Here is a 23812-nt window from a genome sequence, read left to right on the forward strand (position 1 = left end):
GAGTAGCAGCAACTATAAATAATAGTTTTAATAAATGAAAGCTTGATTGAAAGTGGGTGGCACATTCTAAATGCAAGTTGGTGAATTATGTGTTTTTCAAAATCATTTCAGCAAGAATTTCAGCCTGATTTTTTCATTAGTAAAAGGTTTGCATTTTACTTTTTAAGTCCAGGACTGTTCATTCCCAGATAGATTGATGAGGAAGTTGATGTCAAACTCTAGTCTGATTTCTTTTTTTTTTTTTTTTTTTAATTTCCAGCAAAAATATTTCGATTCTGGGGATTACAACATGGCTAAAGCAAAAATGAAGAACAAGCAACTTCCCACTGCAGCTCCGGATAAGACAGAGGTCACTGGCGACCACATTCCCACTCCACAGGACCTTCCTCAACGGAAACCATCCCTTGTTGCTAGCAAGCTGGCTGGCTGATGAAAGAGCCGAACTGCATGAATCTTGTAATTCCCATTGTTTCTCCTTCATATGTTACTTCTCTGCTTTTTATTTCCTTTCATTCACTGAGTCATTTGAGAGTGACAGCTTTGCAGGTAGCGGTAGTGTGTGCTGCTATTGTAAGGGAATATACACGTGTAGAAGTTTTGATTAGTTTAACAGTGCACTGATGAAAACATGTTAGAGCAACATTAAGTAATCTACTTGAAAATAATTGTATATATTACCTAACTCCTAGTGTAGGACTGGTTCTAACAAGTAACAAGCAAATTTTACACTTCTAATGTTTTGGCTTTCCTTAGTTCATCTTAATTACAGCTTTGTATGTTATTTAATATAACCTCTCTCGTATTGATTTCTTCTGTATTTTCCTTTTGGATTTTGTAAAACAGAAGTTTAAGACCACAAGTTGGAAGAAAGGTCACATTTTGAACACAAATAGTTGGGGCTCCAAATGATTTGTGTTTCTGTGCTTGAACTTGAATGGCCTTAAACCTGTTTCAGCTTTAACAATAGAATTTTACTTGGGCAATATTTGCCCATTCTGGTGTATCTTCTGTGACCCTAGTGCTTAACAGCTGCCGTTGAAGCTAGTATTCTTATTCAGTTCTATAATGTTAGAATACCTTTTGTTGTTGAAGATGTGAATGAAGTGTGCATGTGCATCGACTGTTAAATTCACTTTTGTGCCATTTTTGTAAATACAGTAGTTTTGCACAACCTCTCACAAACGTCTGTATTAATTTCACATGTTAAAAAGTAGATGCTGTGCCAACCAGAAGCACAAGAGCTCCTCCACAAAACTCTGTGTGTCATTAGAGCTTTTGTATAGTAAGAGTAGTTTACCATCTTGGGCTTATAGAATACCAAACAGAAATCTTTGTTCAGTCTGCCATAGACAAGCCTTTTCATTTGTTACTAATACCCATGACATTCAGTGGCCTTGTGCAAATATGATATGTTGCTTAGGCATATCTTTTGTCCTATGCAGAACATTTCGTTTTGACTTTTATGAAAATTGCAATCCATGTAATTTATATAAACTTTTTTAATGTAGAAACTTTTTACTTGAGTCAAATTTTGGGGACACTAGAATAAAAGGCTTCGATATTCTGCCTCCGGTGGCCCCTCCCTCCTTTTTTTCTTGCTTCTTTCACTCAAATCCTGTTGGGCTGTGCTGTTCAGTCTATTCAGAAGCATAGGTGTCTGTATCCTTACTCTTGAAATTTGCTCTGCTGAATGCTGTGTTTTATAACGATGTTTTCCTTATAATTTCTCAGCTGTTAACTACTCTTAATCCTGTATTATTACTAATATTTGACAGTTGTTTAAATAAAAGGAACTTTATAATGAAACAAATACTTGAGAAGACTGGCCCAGGAACCTATGTCAGGATGAGCTGAATTCTGGTAAATAATTTGAATTATAATGAGCTAAGTGAATTTGCCTGTGACAATTAATTTACATAGTAGGTGGAACATAGTCATATTAAAATATTTAGATATTTTGCTTCTATAGATGTCACTTTAATAAAATATCAATTTCATTTTACTTGTGGTTTATCTAGTTAGTAAGAACTGTAACAGACTTTATTGGGACAAATTTGCTGCTCTTTTAGGAGCTATTCCCATAAGTTGTTGTAAGGCTGTAGCATGATAATGAGGATCAGTAGCCTGAGATGATAGTATTTTCCTCTTCATCTTTGACTCGTGCAGGGCCTCCCCTCATGTGGATCCAGGCATCTTTTCTGGATCTTGGCTCCATTTGTATACCTGCTTTCCTGTGACCCCAAATCATCATAGACGGTGCCTTGAATATGGCACCTGCACTTAAAGGCTGCCTAGCACTCTGAGGAAAGCTTGCTGATTGTTTTCCTGCTCCACCCACCCCAAAAGGCAAAAAAGCAACAGAATCAGTAATGTGCTAATTTGTAATTTTAAGGATCACTTACGTATATAAATATATTTGTAATGGGAACAAGTAGGTTATTCCACAATATTGTATAATCATTGTAGGATTGATTTAAGAATTACAAAATACCCCAAAGTAGAATTTCTGTAATATCTAGTCTTTTTTTAATGAATATTTGCAAGCTATCACCATTAAATTCACACATCAGACAAGATAAATCTGAAAGATCAGAGACCATGTTATTCTTGGACTTAAACCATAATAGGACTCCTATTGTGGTTTGCGACAAGTGCTGTAACCTCTGAGTTTTAGTTTGTAAAATACAATGCTAATATTTAACCTACCTCAAAACTTGTTGAGGATCTGTGAAATACTGAATAAGTGCCCAAAATAAAATATTGATTGTCTTTTTATTAAAAGTAAATTTCCTCATTACACCAACCTGCCTTCTGTAAGTTCACAGTGCTTAAAATCTCAGGATTTTCCATTAGGAAAGACCTGTCACTAAGGATTTGTAGGTATAATCGCTTAGCCTCCATTTTTGGTGCTCGGGATAGAGAGGTTTAAACTTTTCTGTTCTGTCTCAAAGCTCAGTTTATTTAAGACGTATTTGCAGGCCGTGTTTTACCAGTGCTTGAATGAAGAGTTTAACCAGATGAGCTTAATCATCCATTTCTATGATTTCAGAGTTGTGGTTTGAGAAATGGCTAATTTTAATCAGTGTCCCGTTTATTATCAGTTAATGTCGGGGTAAACTGAAGTTCGAGATAAAACATATTTCATGAAAATTGGCTGAAGTCCAAAATAAATTATCTGATGTTTCATGTTCCATAGCTCCTACTTTGATAGTACAGTTTTAAGAAACATTTCATTTTTAAAGGCTACGTCTGACTAAAACAAGGAAAGTTCTTGGCATGTTGGGATAATAAGGATTGTTGGATTGTTTTTGATGAGCTAGAAGGAGCACGTTTGCAGTCTATTTACAAGTTATTCAATACTCTTGTTTTGTTGACCTAAAAATAAGTCTTAACTGTTCATCAAGGCAGGCCTGGTAAGGTCTCTACTTGTTATTACTTCAACAGTTGGAATTAGTTGCTCTTTTTACTTGATGTAATGAAATTATACCTCTGAATTTTTATTTATACTTTTTACTAAATTAGACATATATTCTTTCTTGATCCCAATTAGTGAAATTTTATCAAAGCCAAAATGTAATCTCTACTTAAATTGTGCTCTAAACTTGTTTGGTGATCCAGAGGCAGGTAGTCTATACGAAGAGCACACCTGAGTGGCAACTAAAGCAGCTTCGCTGGTGGCCTTTTTACATTCCTCAACTTTCAAATACATTTCTTCCAGTTGTCATCTTTTTTCACCTCATCTTACTTTACCCCCCATCCCTGCTTATTTCTTAAGCTCCCTGATGGCATTCATTAAATGGTTTTTAGGGCTGATGAATTATCAATCCTTAACATCCTTCCTAGTATGCCACAATTAAGAACACGTTTTTAATTTTCTAAAACACTATCCTAATCTGGATATGACTGATTTGAGCCACTGTCCTAACTCTGCAACTCAGCACGCACTGCCGGTCTCCATATTGCTTCCTGACTCACCACACCTTGTAAAACTGGGCTCAAGGAAATCTCATTTTGAGATTGTTAATCTAAGGATAAAAACACTGATTTCAAAACTCATTTGTAGTTTCAGCCTTTTAAGTAAGTAGACCTGTGGGTTTTATTCTGCAAATCACTGGTGGTCGTGATAACTGTTAATGTATGTTTGTATTGTGTTACTCATAACTAAACAGCATTTGAAAGAAAACATCTGATTCCTTTAATATGCCCTCAAATCTGTTACTGCATCTCTGTCATTTGTGATGCAATAGGACACTTTGCCTGTATTAAAAGGGCCAAGAGTAAATGCCTTTTTTGTTGAACGTGACTATAGAGTTGGCAGTTAATGCTGAAATTTGTTAAATAGCCCTTCCAAAATTATATTTGTGAAATATACAAAAAATAAATTGATCTACTTAATTTCTATTGATTTAATTTGCAATTTTTGTCTCATTTAAGTATTACATTGTTTTTCAGTATATTTTCTGAAGTTGATCCCTTTAGATTTCACCTATTACATGCAGAAAGAATTTGACTATTAGTTTTAAATTTTGTTTTAATTTAAATAATGTGTTAATGAGATCCTTCCAGTCTAACTTATATTTGTGAAGGTTTTGTCAGTAAGGTAACATTAACTGTTTGCAGATTGTGAGTCTTCTCCATCTCAGGTATAAAACACTCGAGTACAGTACTGTCAGAAATATGATGGGCCCGCGCGGTGGCACAGCGGTTAAGTGCGCACGTTCTGCTTCAGCGGCCCAGGGTTCGCCGGTTGGGATCCTGGGTGCAGACATGGCACCACTTGGCAAGCCATGTTGTGGTGGGCGTCCCACATATAAAGTAGAGGAAGATGGGCACGGATGTTAGCTCAGGGCTAATCTCCCTCAAAAAAAAAAGAAATATGAATATGGATGAGACAGGAGCCCACATTCTGAGAAATATATAAACCTTTTATATATATAAGGTTTAATGCAAGGTAGGAAGTATTACATTTCATAAGAGAGGTAGAAATAAAGTTCCAGGAAGTCTAGAGGAATGAGTTACTCAACTTAGAGGATAAATGGGATGAGTGCTAGATCAGGGAAGTTTTAGAGGTGGCTTTGAGAGACAGGCTGCTGTAGGCATGGGTGAGGGGAAAGGGAGGAAGAAAAGCATTTTAGGTAGAGGGAATGTTATTTTCCAATAGGCAGGGAGTCGTAAAAATGTAGACCTAACTAAGGATGTTTGGTTGGAGAACATGGCATGTGAAGCAATTCTTGATTTTCCTCCCTAACCCTGTTCTTTCTTCCAGCCTTCAACTCAGTAAATGATACGATACCACCGTGCATTTGCCCACTCAGGTACTCAAACCAATCTTGAAGTCATCCTTGATTACTCAGAGGCTGTTACTAACAGATACCAAAATATGCTGAATTTGCTGATTTCTCTCCACTGCTGGCACCATTCCACAAGCCTCTAATATTTCTTACCGGGACAACTGCTATAGTTCCTAACACATCGCTTTCCACTTCTGCTCCCTGGTTCGTGCTGCGCCAGACCTCACTTCCGTTCTTAACATGTCGTGTAACCTCTCAAAGTGTTCCGAGCTCATTCCTGCCCCTGTTCAACACATTTCTTTTCCATTAAATGCTTCCCTGGTTCATAGCTCGGCTGGCTTTTTTCGTTCTGATCTCAGCTCAACTTTTAACTTCCTTAGAGGGATATCTAATTCGTTATTTATCCCTACCACCTAGAAACAGCTTATACATACTCAAATGTTTGTTGAATGAATAAAGGGAAAGGGAATATTGGGTTGGAAATGTTAAGTGGGAAACCAGATTAAGGACATGGATGCGGAGAGAGAATGCTTGCTTCTGTCTCAGCCATGGGGTAGGCTTTCCTTCCCTGAAGTAGGCTTTTACCCCCAGGGTTTCTCTGGCCGAGGAAAGGGCAAAGAGCTGTGCTCATAAACCTCACTTCACTGGAAGTAGTGTACCTGATTTTCCATGGTGGGGACGTAGTACGTGTTCACTGCTTCTCTGCTCTTGCTTATGATCATAACTTTGCAAGCTTTCTCTATCTGCCCCATTACCAATAAATTAGGCTGATTTGTATTCTAGGTTCTTGCTTTTTTGCATCTATATGAGCTAGTATTTCTAGTAACCTTGTCTATAAATGTAAGTTGACAGTTGTTTGAATAAATGCAGAAATGATCACTATAGAGCAGCCATATTTTAGTTTAAGCATAAAGCTGAGAGGCAGACACACCAGTGGGCAGCTTTCTGCTGGGCCACGCTTGTAGGTTACAGGACAAAGACCTTTCATATCTTCCTTAATTCTCAACCACTTTAATATCAATATGAGAAGCCCCAAGTGCTGTGAATATACTTGCTGAAAGGAAAACTAAAAATATTAGGGTTTTTTTTCCAGCAGAAAATTACTACTCTATATAATATGTCTGTCTTGAATATCTTTATATGAGTTAGGTCTGTGGCTCAAGTGTTGCCAGCTGGGGTAATTTAAGATGGTCATATATAGTAGTATTCCTACCAAGTTTATTTTCTCATATGTTAGGTTTATATGTAAACTTTAAAGATCTATTCACTATACTTGTTTCACATCTTGTAACTCCTGGGTATATTCTGTTAGAATATTGCCAGCTGATTGCAGTATATTCACATTCCTATGGGAGATTTGTTCTCCAAGTGTCAGAAGCAAAGGGAGCAACATGTTTTAGTAAGAGGAAGATGCTCTACAGTGTAGAGTGTAGCAGAGCAGTGAGAAGAGTGGGGCCTGAGAAAAGGCCAGTAGGTTTGGACATTGGTATCACTGATCATTTGGAGAGAGCAGTTTCAGTAGAGCAGGTGTGTTTGGGCATGAGGCAGAGGAATAGAAGAGGAATGATAAGTGACTGATGATGAATTAGTGGTGAGGATGTGTTTCTTATTTTATTTTATTTTTTTTGAGGAAGATTAGCCCTGAGCTAACATCCGCTGGCAATCCTCTTTTTGCTGACGAAGACTGGCCCTGAGCTAACATCCGTGCCCATCTTCCTCCACTTGATATGTGGGACGCCTGTCACAGCATGGCTTGACAAGCAGTGTATAGGTCTGCACCTGGGATCCAAACCGGTGAACCCTGGGCTACCAAAGCCCAGTGCATAAACTTAACCACTATGGCACAAGGCTGGCCCCAACAATGTGTTTGTTTTGAGAGATTCTGAGGTACATGAAAGAAGATACAGTTTTTGGTTTTGCTTTTAAATGTAGGAAAGATTTGAGTATGGTTATAGGCAAGACAAAAAGTATGGAAGAAAAATTAAAGATGTAGAGGAAGCAAGAGGGCAAGAACTGGGATGGATGCATGGGCGAAGAGATCAGCTTTGGCATGTCTTTCAAAGAGTCAGAGGACGAATGACTAGAGTTCAGGTGGGGAAAAGGGACAGTGGAGGAGAGGGTTCGCTGAATGGCCTTAATCGCATCCATAAGAGGGAGTGGTGAGGTCATATTCTTGGAGGGCATGAAGAGAAGAGGCTAGAGGTTTGAGACTCAGAAGGGTCTTCACAACTTTGTAAAAGCACGGATGTCCAGAAAGGATCTAGAAATTTAAAAGTGATTTCTTTGGGATCATTGCTTAAATTCATAAGTTTTTTTAAGAGAACCGACTGAAGCAAATGCCATCAGGTGGGGCATCAATCATAGGGTAAAAATATAGAAAAAGAATGATAAAACCAAAACTTACTTCTTTTTTTTTTTGAGGTAACATTGGTTTATAACATTATATTAAATTTCAGGTGTACATCATTATATTTCATTTTTTCTGTGTAGATTATGTCATGTTCACCACCCAAAGGCTGATTATCATCCATAACCATACACCTGTGTGAATCACCCCTTTCACCATCCTCCCTCCCCACTTCCCCTCTGGTAATCACCAATCCAATCTCTGTCTACGTGTGTGTTTGTTGTTGTTATTGTCTATTTATGAGTGAGATCATATGGCATTTAACTTTCTCCCTCTGACTTATTTCGCTTAGCATAAGTCCTTCAAGTTTCATCCATGTTGTTGCAAATGGCAAGATTTCCTCTTTTTTATGGCTGAGTAGTATTCCATTGTGTATATGTACCACATCTTCTTTATCCATTTGTCCCTTGATGGGCACCTAGATTGCTTCCAAGTCTTGACTATTGTGAAAAAATGCCACAATGAACATAGGAGGGCATTTGTCTTTACACATTTGTGTTTTCATGTTCTTTAGATAAATACCCAGTAGTGGAATAGCCGGATCATATGGTAGTTCTATTCTTAATTTTTGGAGGAATCTCCATACTGCTTTCCATAGTGGCTGCACCAGTTTGCACTCCCACCAGCAGTGTGTGAGAGTTCCCTTCTCTCCACATCCTCTCCAACACTTGTTATTTCTTATCTTGTTAATTATAGCCATTCTGACGGATGTGAGGTGATAGCTCATTGTGGTTTTAATTTGCATTTCCCTAATAATTAGCGATGTTGAACATTTTTCATGTGCCTATTGGCCATCTGTATATCTTCTTTGGAAAAATGTCTCTTCAGATCTTTTGCCCATTTTTTAATTGGGTTATTGGTTTTGTTGTTGTTGAGATGTATGAGCTCTTTATATATTTTGGACATTAACTGCTTATCAGGTATATGGTTTGCAAACATCTTCTCCCAATTGTTAGGTTGTCTTTTTCTTTTGTTGATGGTTTCCTTTGCTGTGCAGATGATTTTTAGTCTGCTGTAGTCCCATTTGTCTATTTTTTTTGTTGTTTCCCTTGCCCAATCAGGCATGGCACTTGAAAATATGCTGCTAAGACTGCCGCCGAAGTGGAGTGCATGAACTTAACCACTACACCACTGGGCCAGCCCCCACCTTATGTCTTTTGATTGGAGCATTTAGTCCATTGACATTTAAAGTAACTATTGATAAGTATGTACTTATTACCATTTTGTTATTTTTTTCTGGGTGTTTTAGTAGTTCTTCTCTGTTCCTTTTTTCTCTTGCCCTCTTCCCTTGTGTTTTGATGGCTTTCTTTAGTATTATGTTTGCATTCCTTTCTCTCAACTTTTTGTGTATTTATTATAGGTTTCTGGTTTGTTCTTACCATGAGGTTCGTATATAATAACCTACATATAGAGCAATCTATATTAAGTTGATAGTCTCTTAAGTTTGATCATTTGCTGGAAGCTCTACTCTTTTACTCTCCTCCTCCCACATTTTACGTTTTTGATACCATATTTAACCTGTTTTTTGTGCATGTGTATCCATTACCCTCTTATCACGGAAATACATAATTTTAGTACTTGTGTCTTTTGACCTTCATGTTATCGTCATAGGTGGTTGATCTGCCACCTTTACTGTATTTTTGCCTTTACCAGGGATTTCTTTTTTCTTTCTTTCTTTCTTTTTTTTGATAATTTTCTTATTCCTATTTGTGGTCTTTTCTTTTCCACTTAAATAAGTTCCTTTAGCATTTCTTGTAAGGCTGGTTTATTGGGGATAAATTCCTTTAGTTTTTGTCTGTCTGGAAAACTCTTTCTCTCTTCTTCCATTCTAAATGATAACCTTGCTGGCTAGAGTATTCTTGGCTGTAGATTTCTTCCTTTCAGCACTTTAAATATGTTGTGCCACTCCCTTCTAGCCTATAAGGTTTCTGCTAAGAAGTCAGCTGATAGCCTTGTGTTGTTTCCCTGTTGCCTTTCTCTTGTGGCTTTTAGGATTCTCTACCTTTAATTCTGGACATTTTAATTATAAATAATAAATGTGTCTTTGTTTGAGCCTCTTTGGGGTTATCTTGTTTGATGCTCTCTGTGCTTTCTGTGCCTGGATGTCTGTTTCCTTCCTTAGGTTAGGAAAGTTTTCAGTTACTATTTCTTCATATAGATTTTCTACCCCTTTGTCTCTCTCTTCTACTTCTGGGACACCTATAATATGGATGTTAGTGTGCTTGATGTTCTCCCAGAGGTCCCTTAGACTGTCCTTGTTCTTTTTAATTCATTTTTCTATCTGTTCAGCTTGAGTGATTTCCTCTCGTCTTTCATTCACTGATCCATTCTTCTGTATTATCTACTCTGCTATTGAGTCCCTCTAGTGAATTTTTTATTTCCATTATTATATTCTTTATTTCTAACTGGCTCTTTTTTATATTTTCCAATTCTTTGTGGAAGTTCTCATTGAATTCATCCATTCCTCTCCCAGGTTCATGAGCATCCTTATGACTATTAGTTTGTACTCTTTGTCAGGTAGATTGTTTATCTCTGTTTCGTTTAGTTCTTTTTCTGAGGATTTATCCTGTTTCCTTATTTGGAATATATTCCTTTGTCTCCTCATTTTGCCTCTTTCTCTGTAAGGCAAAATGTGTATAAGGTAGATCTGTGTATTAGGTAGATCAGCTAAGGCTCTCAATCTTGGAGAGGTGGCCTTATGTAAGAGATGCCTTATGAGGCCCAGCAATGTGCTTCTCCCTTGTCACCAGTTCCAAATGTTCTGGGAGTGTGAGACTTGGTTCTAAATTAAATTTTTAGACTTGTTTCCCTGCTCCTTTCAGCTTTTTTAACATTAAAATTATACTTGTATGTGATTCTGAAGTCAAGTGGTATAGAAGGACATAGTGAAAAGCTAATAATCACGAAATATACCTCTACCACCAAGTTTAGCTCCTAGAGTAAGAAATACTTGAAATATTCAAAAAACTGTGTTTCTTCTAGCAGTTGCCTCCGTACCTCTCAATACTATGTTTCTACCACTGTTTCTTGATTTTGTAATTTTAGACAGAAATTAATGGTTTTCAAGAGTGCTAAATGAGGATTTAGCATTTAACACTTCCCACTGCCACCCCCCTCCTTCTAGGATCATAACATCACTACTTTCGATTCCTTTATAGGCTTCCTTGACAATGTCTAATAATATATTTTCACCTTTATTTCTCATTTTATTGGCTATCAACAGTATTTCTTGGTTCTCTAGTATGTAAAATGACAAGATTAATGTCCCGTCCTTCCTTTTGACTCTCCTCCATTCTCTCAACTTTTGTCATCTGTGTTCTTACAATTACATCATCAAGGTTGATAACATGTGCATTCTATTTTATAATCATTATTAATAGTCTTCTCAGCTTTACAGGTTGATAGATAGAGTTCACTGCAGATCACAGTTTGTACCATGATCACATTTCCCTGTATAGCTTTTGTTTTACTTGGTGTTTCTAATTGTTTTTTCCCCTTGTACTTTTGGCCTTTATCATAGCCACAATTATTTTAATGTCTTTCCTCATATCAAGTATTCTATAGAGTCTTCCTTTTGCTCTAGAAAACTCCCTTGCTTCAATCTGAACTTGTTGCTTTCTTATCCTAATGCACAGGTGTCATCTTGGAACTTAGCTGCTCTCCAGAATTGAATCCATTACTTTCTAGTTTCCATGTATGGCAACCATTGCTTTTTGCCTGTGTCTTAGGTCAAGTTCCCTAAAACGAGTAGAAGTTCTTTATTTAAAAAAAATTTTGTGGATAGGTATATGCATCATAAGTATCTTTCCCCAATCTGTAGCTTGTTTTGTCTTAGTTGGTAATGTCTGTTGATGGACTCCTGGTTACATTTTAGAACTTAATTCAAATGTACATTTGTGAAAATGGAATATTCCCCTCCTCCACATCATGTTAATTGTTTCATCCTCTGAGAGAAAATAACCATTTTTTTAGCCAAGTTAGACCAATAACACTGTTTTAGCAGTTAATCACAATGCGTTCTAATTGCCTTCATTCAGCTGTCCTCCCTTCCAGGAAAGGTATCTTATTATTTTGCTCTAGCGCTCACTTAACCCAGTGTCTGGCCATAGTTTAAATGCCCAATAAATATTTTCTCGATGAAATTATAGCCTTGAATTGTAGTCATTCCCCTTAACCCCTGCTGTTCCACTCTATAGTGATCAGGGTGCATAATTCTGTCTCATTTAAGCAGAAAAGAGATTTATCAAAAGATAGCAGATCACTTATAAAATTGTTGGAAAGGCTTGAGAAACAGTCTTGCTGTAAATCTTCTAGAAACTATCCCCAAAACATGTATAGCAATGGCCTGATATGGACACTGTTACCACCCGTGCTGCCAGCCATCACCACCAACACTGAAAGCCAGAAGCCCAACTTTGATGTGACCACTGTTGTCCCCAGAACTGGGCCGCCTCTGCTGCTACCTTCACTGGCAAATGGAAGTTCTAGATAGAGCCTATTTCTTCACATTTACTCACTCCCATAGCCTAAGTCTTGTGCAGATAAATCTGATCTTTGTAGACTAGGTCATATGACTGTGTCTGAGCTGCAAAAGAGGTGAGGATTTGCATCTTGATTTTTCTATTAGGAGGCAGGACAAGTGTAGAAATTTTCCCAAAATACAGAAAAGATGACAAACAAAGAAATACAACAGATGCCATTACACCTTCCAATATGCCTCCTCAATATGACACTGCAGTGTTGTCTTCTTTAGTGTGTGAGAACTTGAGGAAGTTCAGTATTTCCTTACTCATTTTGATTTGATATGCCTTGACACATTAGAAGAGGCTCTTAATCTATACAGCCAGGTAGTATACGCAGATAAGTCAATACATGTGTACCATCCTAATCTTTGAGCTATTCATCCTTTCTGGCTGACTCCTAAGTTTCATTTTGCTCCCCATCAAAAATGCTCTTTCAGAAGTCACTGAATTCTTGATTCGGCTTCCGTTGAATCCTGAAAAATGACAGAACCAGGCAGTCCAGGGCAGGGAGTGAATATGTAGGGAGAGAGAGCTCTGAAGATTTGATTAATAATATCTTCAAATTGTATGACACAGTCCAGTTTCCAGTACACTTTCTCATTTATCTCATTTGAACCCCTCAACAACAATACACATATAAGTTGTCCTGTTTTTGCTGATGAAAAGAAGATAGGCTCTGGTTTCTTGCTCTTAGAGAATTTACAGGTAAGCCAGGGGAGGAGGCTAGAAGGATCTGTGTGGTAATGGATTGGAGTTGAAGACATCAGTATGGACTCATGTTTAGCTTAATATAAATACAGGTGGCTACATATAGAAATATTTTTAGGTATGTCTACATACACAGGTTGGTATACACAGATATTTCCTTGCTCTGTAGCTGAGAGGGGCCTAGAAGCAACAATACTCCCGAGGCAACAAGGCCCAGATCTTAGTTTCTGATACCATCCTCCAAATCAGGGCTCCTTGGAGAAATGGCTGATTCTAGGACTGAAAAAGAAATATACAAGATGAGCCTGCAGCATCTTGTAATGCTAGAAAGTAAAGAAGGGCTCTGAAAAAGAACAAAGCAAAAAAAAACCCACACAGAACGATGGCGGGTAGGTCAAAGGGACACAGAAACCAAATGAAAGAGCTCCCAGTGGCCAACGCATGAACCGTTTGAGCAAGAAATAAAGTAGTATTAGATTATAACCCAAAGTATAAAATAAATATCCACGAATCTAGACTGATGTAAGTAACTGATTTATGTGGGTACTCTGTCCTCAAGGAGGTGCAGCATCACTCCCCACTCCTTAAGTGTGGGCTGCGTGTAGTGACCTCATTCAAAAGAGTGTGAAAGCTGGGGCTGGCCCCGTGGCTGAGTGGTTAAGTTCGCGTGCTCCGCTGTAGGCGGCCCAGTGTTTCGTTGGTTCGAATCCTGGGCACGGACATGGCACTGCTCATCAAACCACGCTGAGGTAGCGTCCCACATGCCACAACTAGAAGGACCCACAACGAAGAATATACAACTATGTACTGGGGGGCTTTGGGGAGAAAAAGGAAAAAAACATAAAATCTTTAAAAAAAAAAGAGTGTGAAAGGGGATATATATTAGTTTGCTAGGGCTGCCATAACAAAGCACCATAGACGAGACGACTTAACAGACATTTATTTTCTTACAATTCTGGAGGCTGGAAGTCCACGATCAAGGTGTCAGCAAGTTTTGTTTCTTCTGAAGCGTCTCTCCTTGGCTTGCAGTTGGCTTTCATCAACCTGTGTCTTCACATGGTCTTCCCTCTGTACATGTCTGTGTCCTAATCTCCTCTTCAAAGGACACCAGTCATTGGATTAAGGTCCAAATGACCTCATTTTAACTTAATTACCTCTTTAAGGACAGTATCTCAAAACAGTCACATTCTGAGTTACTGCAAGTTAGGACTTCAATATAAGAATTTTGAGGAAGCACAATTCAGCCTATAAAAAGAGGGAAAGAGTAAATTTACAATTGGGAAATTTGATAAACACAACCTGAGCCAGATGACCAGGTCAATATTGACAGTGATATCTTGTGGATAGTACGACCCTTGATACGGTGTGACGAAAATGGCCCTTTACGTCACAAAAACCTATAACCCCAGTCTAATCAAGACAAATCCCCACTGAGGGACATTCTACAAAATACTCAACCTGTGCTACTCAAAACTGTCATCAAAAACAAGAAAAGGGAGAAACTATCAGCCAAGAAGATCTGAATGAGATATGATAACTAAATGGAATGTGGTATCCTGCATGGGATCTTGGAACAGAAAAAGGACGTGAGGTAAAAACTAAGGAAATCTGAATTAAGCATGGACTTTAGTTATGATAATATATCAATATTGGTTCGTTAATTGTAACAAACATGCTGTACTATTGTATGATGTTAATAATAAAGGCAAACTGGTTGCTGAGTGTCTTAATCTGTTCCAGCTGCTGTAACAAAATGCCATAGACTGGGTGGCTTATAAACAACAGAAATTTATTTCTCTTAGTTCCGGAGGCTGGGAAGTCCAAGATCAAAGTGTCAGCACATTCAGTGTTTGGTGAGAGCCAGCTTCCTCATAGATGGCTGTCTTCTCACTGTGTCCTTACGTGACAGAAGGGGTGAGAGAGCTTTCTGAGGTCTCTTTTATAAGGGCACTAATCCCATTCATGAGGGCTCCACCCTCATGACCACATCACCTCCCAAAGCCTCCATTTCCTACTACCATCCTCTTGGGGGTTAGCATTTCAACATACAAATTTGGTGAGGGGTGGGCAGCAAAAGCATTCAGTCCATTGCACGGATGTATGGGAACTCTCTATTATCTTTGCAATTTCTCTATAAATCTAAACTATTCTAGATTTTTTAATGTTTATTAAAAAAACAAAACAAAAGAAGGCTACCATTGGCTAGGCGGCTTGCCTCAGTCTAGACCTGGGACTAGAATCTAGGTCATTTGAATCTAAGTCATTTTCACTGCTGAGGAGCTTCTGCTGTGACCGCATAGAAGGTAAGCGTGTGTCTGTGGTTGTTGAAGGTACAGGAAGAGTGGCTAGTAAGTACTTAAAATCAAGTAATTCAGGAAGATCAAGGCCATATAAAGTAGGTGAGTGCTATGGCTTTGGGCAGAAAGTATTTCAAGATCCAGAACAATCAACTGATAGAGGGAATCAGGTACCACAGAGCTAGGCATAGAAATGCAGAGGCTGGTCAAATAGCAGGTGGTTAGGACACAGGCAGAAGACTGGGAACAAAGGGCCAGAGATCAGATAGATATTTTAGGAAACAAGATTAGAGTCTAGAATTAGAGTAATAGGTACTGAGAATAAAACTAATTGTACCTTTTGAGCAAATTATGGTACTTTTTATCCTCCTTGCCCAGGGAGCCTTAAAAGGTGGCTAGGCTTGAGCCCACAGGTGAGAGGGAGCTGGGATAACTGGCTGGAGTTGGGGAGGTGAAGGGATGGAGAGCCAGGAGTTCCTGATGCCTGCCTTCCATCTTCACAGTCTTCTAGGTCAGTCTTAATCTAAACTTGGGTTTTTCTCCCTCATAGCCTAGTCCCCTCATGCTGTTCCCTTACATATCCTTCTACCATACATGCCCTCCCACCCATATCATCCTTTGGGTCTTTCAATGAACTATTTGAGCTTCTTCCCTACCCACTCAAATGTCACCTATGCCCAGTGCCTAGTTCTCTGAAACATTAAATATTAGGATACATAAATGCTAACATACTATAACCAGTAACACAGTTCTTTGCCTCTGCCTCTAGAATTAAGCCAATCTTAAATAGTTAGAATTACTATCTTACATGATCATGCCACATGGCCTGCCTCTTCCCCTACCCCTGTAGCCACCCGTTGCAGTGAGCTCCCCAAGGCCAGGGACCATATTTCATTCATCTGTATCTTCGTTATCTTAAGTGCTGGCATATAATAGGCCCTCAATAAATTTTTTTCCAATTTGAATAAAGCAATGGCCACCCTATTAAAATTGCTATTCTCCCCACATTGTCTCTTCTCTGTTTAGTTTTTCTCCATCACACACTGTCATAGGCTGAACTGTGTCCCCCCAAAAGATGTTGAAGTCCTAACCCCCAGCAGCTGTGAACGAGACCTTATTTGGAAATTGGGTCTTTACCAGATGATCAAGTTAAGATGAGGTCATTAGGGTGGGCCCTAATCCATTATGATTATGTCCTCATAAAAAGGAGAAATTTGGACAAAGACATATGCACCCAGGGAGAACGCCACGTGAAGATGAAGACAGAGATTGGGGTGATGCAGCAAAGCCAATGAATGCCCAAGATTGCCAGCAAGCCACTAGGATGTAGGAGAGAGGCATGGAACAGAGTCTCCCTATCAGCTCCCAGAAGGAACCAACCCTGCCAACACCTTGATATGGCACATCTAGCCTCAAGATCATACAGTCCACTACTGTTTTGTGTGTGTGTGTGTGTGTGTGTGTGCGTGTGTGTGTTTGAAGATTGGCACCTGAGCTAACATCTGTTGTCAATCTTCTTTCTTCTTCTTCTTCTTCTCCCCAAAGGCCCCCAGCACAGAGTTGTATATCCTACTTGAAGGTCCTTCTGGCTGTGCTATGTGGGACGCCGCCTTAACATGGCTTAGATGAGTGGTGCCACGTCCACACCCAGGATCCGAACAGGCAAAACCCTGGACTGCCTAAGCAGAGCATGGGAACTTAACCACTCAGCCATGGGGCCGGCCCCAGTCCATTACTGTTTAAGTCACTCAGTTTATGGTACTTTATTACAGCAGCCCTAGCAAACTAGTACACTTACCACCTTCACCTACTACCTTAATAATTGTCTCCTTGACTAGAAGGTAAGCTCCATGAGGTCAGGCATATTATCTATTTTGTTCACTCATGAGTCCTCAGCATGTAGAACAGTTTCTGGTACACCACAGCTCTCAATATTTGTTGAAAAAAGTAATATGCATGAATGCTTTGGAGAAAAGGAATTCTTGACATTGACTTGGACATTGTTTTCATTTGATTTCAATTATAAAGCAACAATAGAGAACTTTATCAATTTAAAATAAAATATACAACATCCTCTGGGTACCATTTGGGAGGGGGGAATCCTAAACCCTCAGAAGTTGTAGCTCTTGCTGGTTTCCATCGTTCACTATCGGCAAAGTGCTTGGGACCGTGAATATACAGTTATGGTAGGGAGGCCAGCCATCAGGGTTTCCTTGTTGCTCCTTCTGGCTTTTAAGTCTACTCCTCTGAATAAGGGAAAGTAAGGTCAAGGGTAGGAAACTCTTCTCCTCTTCCTTACCTCCACTACCTTCCTTCTACCATGGCCCCAAATCTTTGAATGGTTGAATGCATGTGTTCAGGAATTAGAAGAGAATATTTCTAGTTTCTTTTTCTCCCTGCCACTAAAAAAAACAAAAACCACTTGTATTTATAAGACCCTTTCAGTTTTTTCTCAGTGTAGAAACCGAGTAAAGAAAAAGTTTTCCTCCACCCTTTTAGGGTCCCTGGCTGGATCTGAAAATTAAACTGAGAAAGACAGATTAACAGGATAAAAACATACACATTTATATTGTTTTTCTTTTCTTTCTTTCTTTTTATTTTTTGAGGAAGATTAGCCCTGAGCTAACGACTGCCAGTCCTCCTCTTTTTTGCTGAGGAAGCCTGGCCCTGAGCTAACATCCATGCCCATCTTCCTCTGCTTTATATGTGGGACGCCTACCACAGCACCGCGTGCCAAGCGGTGCCATATCGGCACCCGGGATCCGAACCGGCAAACCCCGGGCCGCCAAGAGGCAGAACGTGCAAACTTAACCGCTGCGCCACCTGGCTGACCCCTATATTAAGTTTTACATGACTTGAGAGACTTCATAAGGAAATGAAGACCCAAAGAAAAGGCAAAACTTACTTGCGTTTATATTCGGTTGGACAAAGAGAAGCAATTGTGGAAAAGTGACTACTAGGTGGGGAGGGTAAAGGAAGATAAGAATAATTTTAATAAGGTCTGTTTGTATAGGATTCTCTTGGTCTCAACTTCTCCTCCTTGATGATAAGAATGTTACTTTCCTTCTAGTATAGGAAGGATATATCTCATACGAATTTCATCTCCTGTTTTTAAGAAAAAAAAGGAAAGTCAGAGTGTTTTTCTTGAATTTGCTGTTTTTCAAGTGCCCCTAACTCAAAATAGTCAATATGGTAGTCCCTCCTTATCCGCCGTTTCACTTTCCATGGTTTCAGTCAGGGGGGATCAACCACGGTTTGAAAATATTACATGGAACATTCCAGAAACAATTCATTAGTTTTAAATTGTGGGCCATTCTGAGTAGTGATATGAAATCTCAAGCTGGCTTGCTCCATCCCACCCAGGACGTGAATCATACCCTTTGTCCAGCATATCCATACTGTATACACTACCCGCCATTCGTCGCTTAGTAACCATCTCGGTTATCAGATCGACTGTGGGAGTACTGCAGTGCTTGTATTTAAGTAACCCTTATTTTACTTCATAATGGCTGCAGAGCTCAAGAGTAGTGATGCTGGCAATTTGGATACGCCAAAGAGAGGCTGGAAAGTGCTTCCTTTAAGGGAAAAGGTGAAAGTTCTCAACTTAAGGAAAGAAAAATATCATACCAGAGGTTGCTAAGATCTACAGTAACTTTTATTAATATTGTTACAATCGATCTACTTTATTATTAGTTATTATGGTAATCTCTTACTGTGCCTAATTTAGAAATTAAACTTTATCATAGGTATGCATATATAGGGAAAAAGCAATATATAGGGTTGGGTACTACCCATGGTTTCAGGCATCCACTGGGGGTCTCAGAATGCGTCCCCCACGGAAAAGGGGGGACTACTGTATGCCAAAGCAGCTTACTGGGGGGACATGCCCTGAGCTCCTTCAGCAGGAGACTCAGCATTTCTCCACAGTCCTAGGAAGTGGGTATTATCTGAAGGGTGAGAAAACAGTCGGTGGTTACCACCTTACCCCAGGCATGAAGAATAAGCAAGGGGTACAAATCAAGCTGTTTACATTTCAATCCAGTGTCCTGTCTGTTGTATGGGTCATAAGCATGCATGTTTTCTCTTTTCATGTCTAGGCAAAGAAAGGAAGGATGGGAACCAAAAACATGAAAGAGACTTGGTTTTAGGATTGGGAGGAACAGAGAGAATTCTGCAGGGCTTTGGACTCTGTAGCCATTACCTCTGGTATCTCTGAGGAGATTGCAGGCACGAGCAAGGGGAGGAGAGGCCTGAGTTCCAGGCAATGAGGACTGGCCCAAGTGTCCCCCTCAGTCAATGGTCTTCCTTCAAATACACAGGCAGGACACACACACAACCAAGGACAGCAGCCTCCAGAGATGGTCTCGATAGAAACCATCCCAGATTCCCATGACAGGCACCGGGCACCACTTAGAGTTCAAGAAATAAGAAAGATGAGCACACGAGAGGCTGGGATGAAAAAATATGGAGATTAGTCAACCAGAAGTGAAAGTGTGGGTGAGGAGGAGGTAGAGAGTGAAGAGCGTGGGGCTGGAGGTGGAAAGACCACATTCTTGTGCTTGATGTGCAAGGGTAACAGTGAGCAGACTGAATGCTGTTTCTGAGATTCCTTTGACCTTTTGATACAGAGCTACGGTGCAGGTATAGACGTTGCCACAAAAGCCCTCAGGTGGCGTCTCGATCAGCTTCACATGGCACTATGGAGCCGATAACCACCAGTGGGAACAGGACGAGGAAGAGGGCTGGGGCAGAAGGGTAGTGGCGCCTCTGCAAATCCACAGGCCTAGGAAGGAGGTAGGCTCCTCGGCTGCCGCCTGGGGGCATCTAGTTTCAAGGCTCACTTAAGCTTCTGTAGCTTAAAACAGGCCCCTACGCTCTGGCATCACGAAACGACCCTGCTGCAAATGCTGCGGTTTCGAGGTGACCTTGGTGACCTTTTATCTCAGATTTACAGTCCTCACTCATTCCCAGATCTCTGCTGCTAAGAAGGGTTTTCTAGAATTCTAGGTTATTCTATGGCCTTCCAAGAAGGCTCCCCGCAACTCCTTTCCCTAGAAATGCTTGGAAGGACAGGCAAAGCAGCCTGGAGACTTCCAGTCATTTATCTGGACACCCCCAGTGACACCAGCTATCGCCACCCCTCTCAGGGGCTGAGCTCTTCTGCACGGTCCAGGGCTCGCTTGGGGTAGGGAGTGTCTGGGATGCGACGCGCCCCTCGGGCGGGGGGTGCCGCCGGCGGGTGTCCTGGGGCGGGCTTCTGGGCCTCGGGAGCGCGGGAGGCGGCCGCCGCTCCGGCTGGCAGGCTGCGGATGCTTGGTGCCCGCAGCCGATGGGAGGCGGCGTGAGCCCGACAGAGCGCGAGCGCTCGAGCGCAGCCTCCTCCCGCTCCCACAATGCACAGGGCGGCGGCGACGGCGGCAGCATCACCGGCCGCCGAAGCGGCGGCGGCGGCGACCCCAAGGCCCCTGGGCACGCGGAGCGCTCGCGCCGGCTCGCGGAGAGCCCGGGAGTGATGGCGAGGCCCCCGCGGGCCGCCCGCGCCTGAGGCGCCCCGCCCCGTCCCGTCCGGCGCGGCCCGCCCCGCCCCGCCCCGCCCGGCCCAGCCCTGCTCCCTGCCGGCGGCAGCCCGGGCGCTTCCTAGTCGGCGGGGCGGCCGCCCGGGCGAGGTGCGGCCTCCGCGCGGGCGGGGGGCGTCGGCGCCGTGGGCCGCCATGGCCGCGTCCGAGCTCTACACAAAGGTGAGGCGCCCGCGTGGGGAGGGGGCCGCGCGGCCCGGCGCGCCGGCTGTCAGGCTGCGGAGGGGCGGGGGCGCGAGGGCCCGGCCAGCGCCACCCCCTTTCCAGCATTTCAAAACCCCCGGCCCGGCCTGCCCGCCGCCCGCAGAGGCGCCTTCCTCTTTCGGGCGTGGATGCTGAAGAATGCGGCGGCGGGAGGCCTGACTCAGGGGTCCCTGGCCCCTGCTCGCTTCTTGGGCTGCGAGCAGAGCGTGTTCGGAGTGGAAGGGGGGCCCGTGGGGATGGAGGAGGGCGAGCCTGGGTCAGGGTTGCCCAGCCTCCGGCTTACTTTGGGAAAAATCCCTGCTGGTGGGAGATGCTGGATCGGGTAGATCAGATGCTCCCTCCCTTGGGGACACGCGCTTAAAATAACGTCTGTTGGTATGCGGTGCCGCTTCTACCGCCCGCCAACCTTTCTGTGAGATGATTTGGAATCCTGCAAACGGTCGCCAGTCGATTGTCACCTTTCGCCGCCCGGTTTCAGATTGTTGAAATCCGAAATCACCTGGGGCGGCGAGCCCCTGGGGAAGATGCGGCGGGATAAATGGCAGCTGATTCATGGGCTGGGCTGGGAGGGTCGGTACTCATTTGTCGTTGGGAGTTTGCAACCTGCGTGTAATCCCTTAGAGCCTTGTTAGGCTCGATGTCTTCACCGTCCGCTGGGGCGACCCTTTTTCTTCTGGGTTTTGTTTAAGAGAAGTGGCAGCCTTTTCTTTCTTATCCTGACACCAGTATTCTCTAGGTCTGGTAATCTCTGAACGGCTTATTTTGAGAACTGTTCCTTTGAAGACCGTTCTGAAAATTTGTCTTGGGCAGTGCGTGGTGCCCTTTGTGAATGTGGTAGTCATGGCATTTTACACTCTAACTCCTGTGTAGGTAGGTGTTTTGCCAGTTATTAATTACCTCAATTCCAGTTAACAGAACTGGTTTAACTTTCCAAGTTTGCATTTGCAGCTGAATCTCCATTGAGAGTCCTAGAATCATTGATTCCAAACGCGACCCAGCAAGCCCAGGGCCCAAATTGCAGCCTGTTATAGAAGAAAGAGATCTGGACCAACCCTAAAGAGACCTGGATTCTAGCTCTGGCCTTTTCACTCACTGTGTGACCTTGGGCAAGTCATTTAACCTCTGCTTCTTTCCTCACCTGTAAATGGAGTTAATTATACCTGCCCTGCATCTCTTACAAGGCTGCTGTGAGGATCAAACTTAATAATAGATGGCAGGGGACTGGCCCCGTGGCGGAGTGGTCAGGTTCGTGGCCGAGTGGTCAGGTTCGTGCGCTCTGCTTCGTTGGCCCAGGGTTTCCGCCTGTTTGGATTCTGGGCGCCGACGTGGCACCGCTCATCAAGCCATGCTGAGGTGGCGTCCTACATGCCACTACTAGAAGGACCCACAACTAAAGATACACAACTGTGTACCAGGGGGGGCTTTGGGGAGAAAAGGGAAAAAAAATTAAATCTTTAAAAAAAAAAAAAGATGGGAAAGCTTTTGTAACCTGTAAATTTCTCTACGAATATGAGGTATATGATTAATTTCTTCAACCATGAAATGAGTTTGCATGAAACTTTCTCTGGGACCCGTCTCCTCCCAGCCCTAGTCTTAAAGACTGCACGATTGGAACTTCTCTCTAAACCTAATTTCTTTAGGCATTGTAGATCGCTAATGTGTGAATGAATACAACTGGAAACTGGTCTGAAGTTACTTTATTCACATTTATATAGTCTAACTATGTGCCAGGTATTGTTCAAAGTGCTTTACAGATATTAACTCGTTTAATCCTCATAGTAAACGGTATAAGGTAGGTACTAAGAAGTATCAGAGTCCTTTTCATCTGAAAAGATATGGATCTGTAAACATTCTTTAGTTGCATTTTTTTTTTTTTAAAGATTGGCCCTGAGCTAACATCTGCCAGTCTTTTTTTTTCTTCTTCTTCTTCTCTCCAGAGCCCCCAGTACATGGTTGTATGTTCTAGTTGTAGGTTCTTCTAGTTCTGCTATGTGGGACGCTGCCTCTTCATGGCTTGATGAGCAGTGCTAAGGTCTGCGCCCAGGATCCAAACTGGTAAAGCCCTGGGCCAGTGAAGCAGAGCACTTGAATTTAACCACTCCGCCACAGGGCGGGCCCCTCCTTAGTTACTTTGTATAGCCCCCCACTCTTCACTGTGGGAGGAGTCCATCCTTGAGCTGCCTAATTGTAGACAACTTAACTAAAGACCGATTGGATAATAAACTGCTGTTGGGTTTTGGATCTGCCTTTTTACTCCCAAGATAACTTTCGAGAAAAAAATAAAAAAGCTACTGAGATTTTTTAATTATAAGGTTTTGGGTTTTGTCATAGCTTCATCACAGCCTGTTTTAAAATTCAGCTTCTAGGGGCCGGCCCAGTGGCGCAGTGGTTAAGTTCGCACCTTCCGCTTTGGTGGCCCAGGGTTCACCAGTTTGGATGCTAGGTGCTGACATGGCACTGCTTGGCGAGCCATGCTGTGGCAGGCGTCCCACATATAAAGTGGAGGAAGATGGGCACAGATGTTAGCTCAGGGCCAGGCTTCCTCAGCAAAAAGAGGAGGATTGGCAGCAGTTAGCTCAGGGCTAATCTTCCTCAAAAATAAATAAATAAATAAATAAAATAATAAAATTCACCTTCTAGTCGTTGTAAAGACAGACTGGTTTAGACATCAAGAATGGAGTTGAGCTTAAGCTGCTTTCTCCTGAATACGCTGATGCCTAAGAATAATCTGGTCACTTGGCTATTTGTTGGCTAATTCTTTTTGTGAATGGGCCTTAGTTTAATGGTGGGCAAAAAATTAATTGAG

The 23812-nt window shown here is 41.8% G+C and overlaps 2 protein-coding genes across 15 annotated transcripts in view; both read left to right on the plus strand.

Moving 5' to 3' along the window:
• Window positions 1–14659, plus strand: part of ARPP19 (cAMP regulated phosphoprotein 19) — a 30186-nt gene extending 15527 nt beyond the window's left edge. For 5 of the 11 annotated variants that reach the window (XM_070624146.1, XM_070624139.1, XM_070624178.1 and 2 more), the window contains one exon: window positions 260–4405. In XM_070624146.1, the coding sequence (XP_070480247.1) occupies window positions 260–430 (171 nt within the window). In that variant the 3' untranslated portion in view covers window positions 431–4405. Of the gene's footprint in view, window positions 1–259; window positions 4406–5266; window positions 5620–6925 lie in introns of those variants that run through there. The other 6 variants (XM_070624160.1, XM_070624171.1, XM_070624131.1 and 3 more) reach the window with 3 other exon arrangements.
• Window positions 14660–20742: 6083 nt separating this feature from the next.
• The window catches only part of MYO5A (myosin VA), a 187240-nt gene continuing 184170 nt past the window's right edge, over window positions 20743–23812 (plus strand). For 3 of the 4 annotated variants that reach the window (XM_070624196.1, XM_070624199.1, XM_070624201.1), the window contains exon 1: window positions 20808–20964. In XM_070624196.1, coding sequence (XP_070480297.1) covers window positions 20938–20964 — 27 coding nt within the window. In that variant the 5' untranslated portion in view covers window positions 20808–20937. Of the gene's footprint in view, window positions 20965–23812 lie in introns of all 4 variants that reach the window. The other variant, XM_070624215.1, reaches the window with a different exon arrangement.

Source organism: Equus przewalskii, chromosome 1 (genome assembly GCF_037783145.1).
Source record: "Equus przewalskii isolate Varuska chromosome 1, EquPr2, whole genome shotgun sequence".
NCBI lineage: Eukaryota > Metazoa > Chordata > Mammalia > Perissodactyla > Equidae > Equus > Equus przewalskii.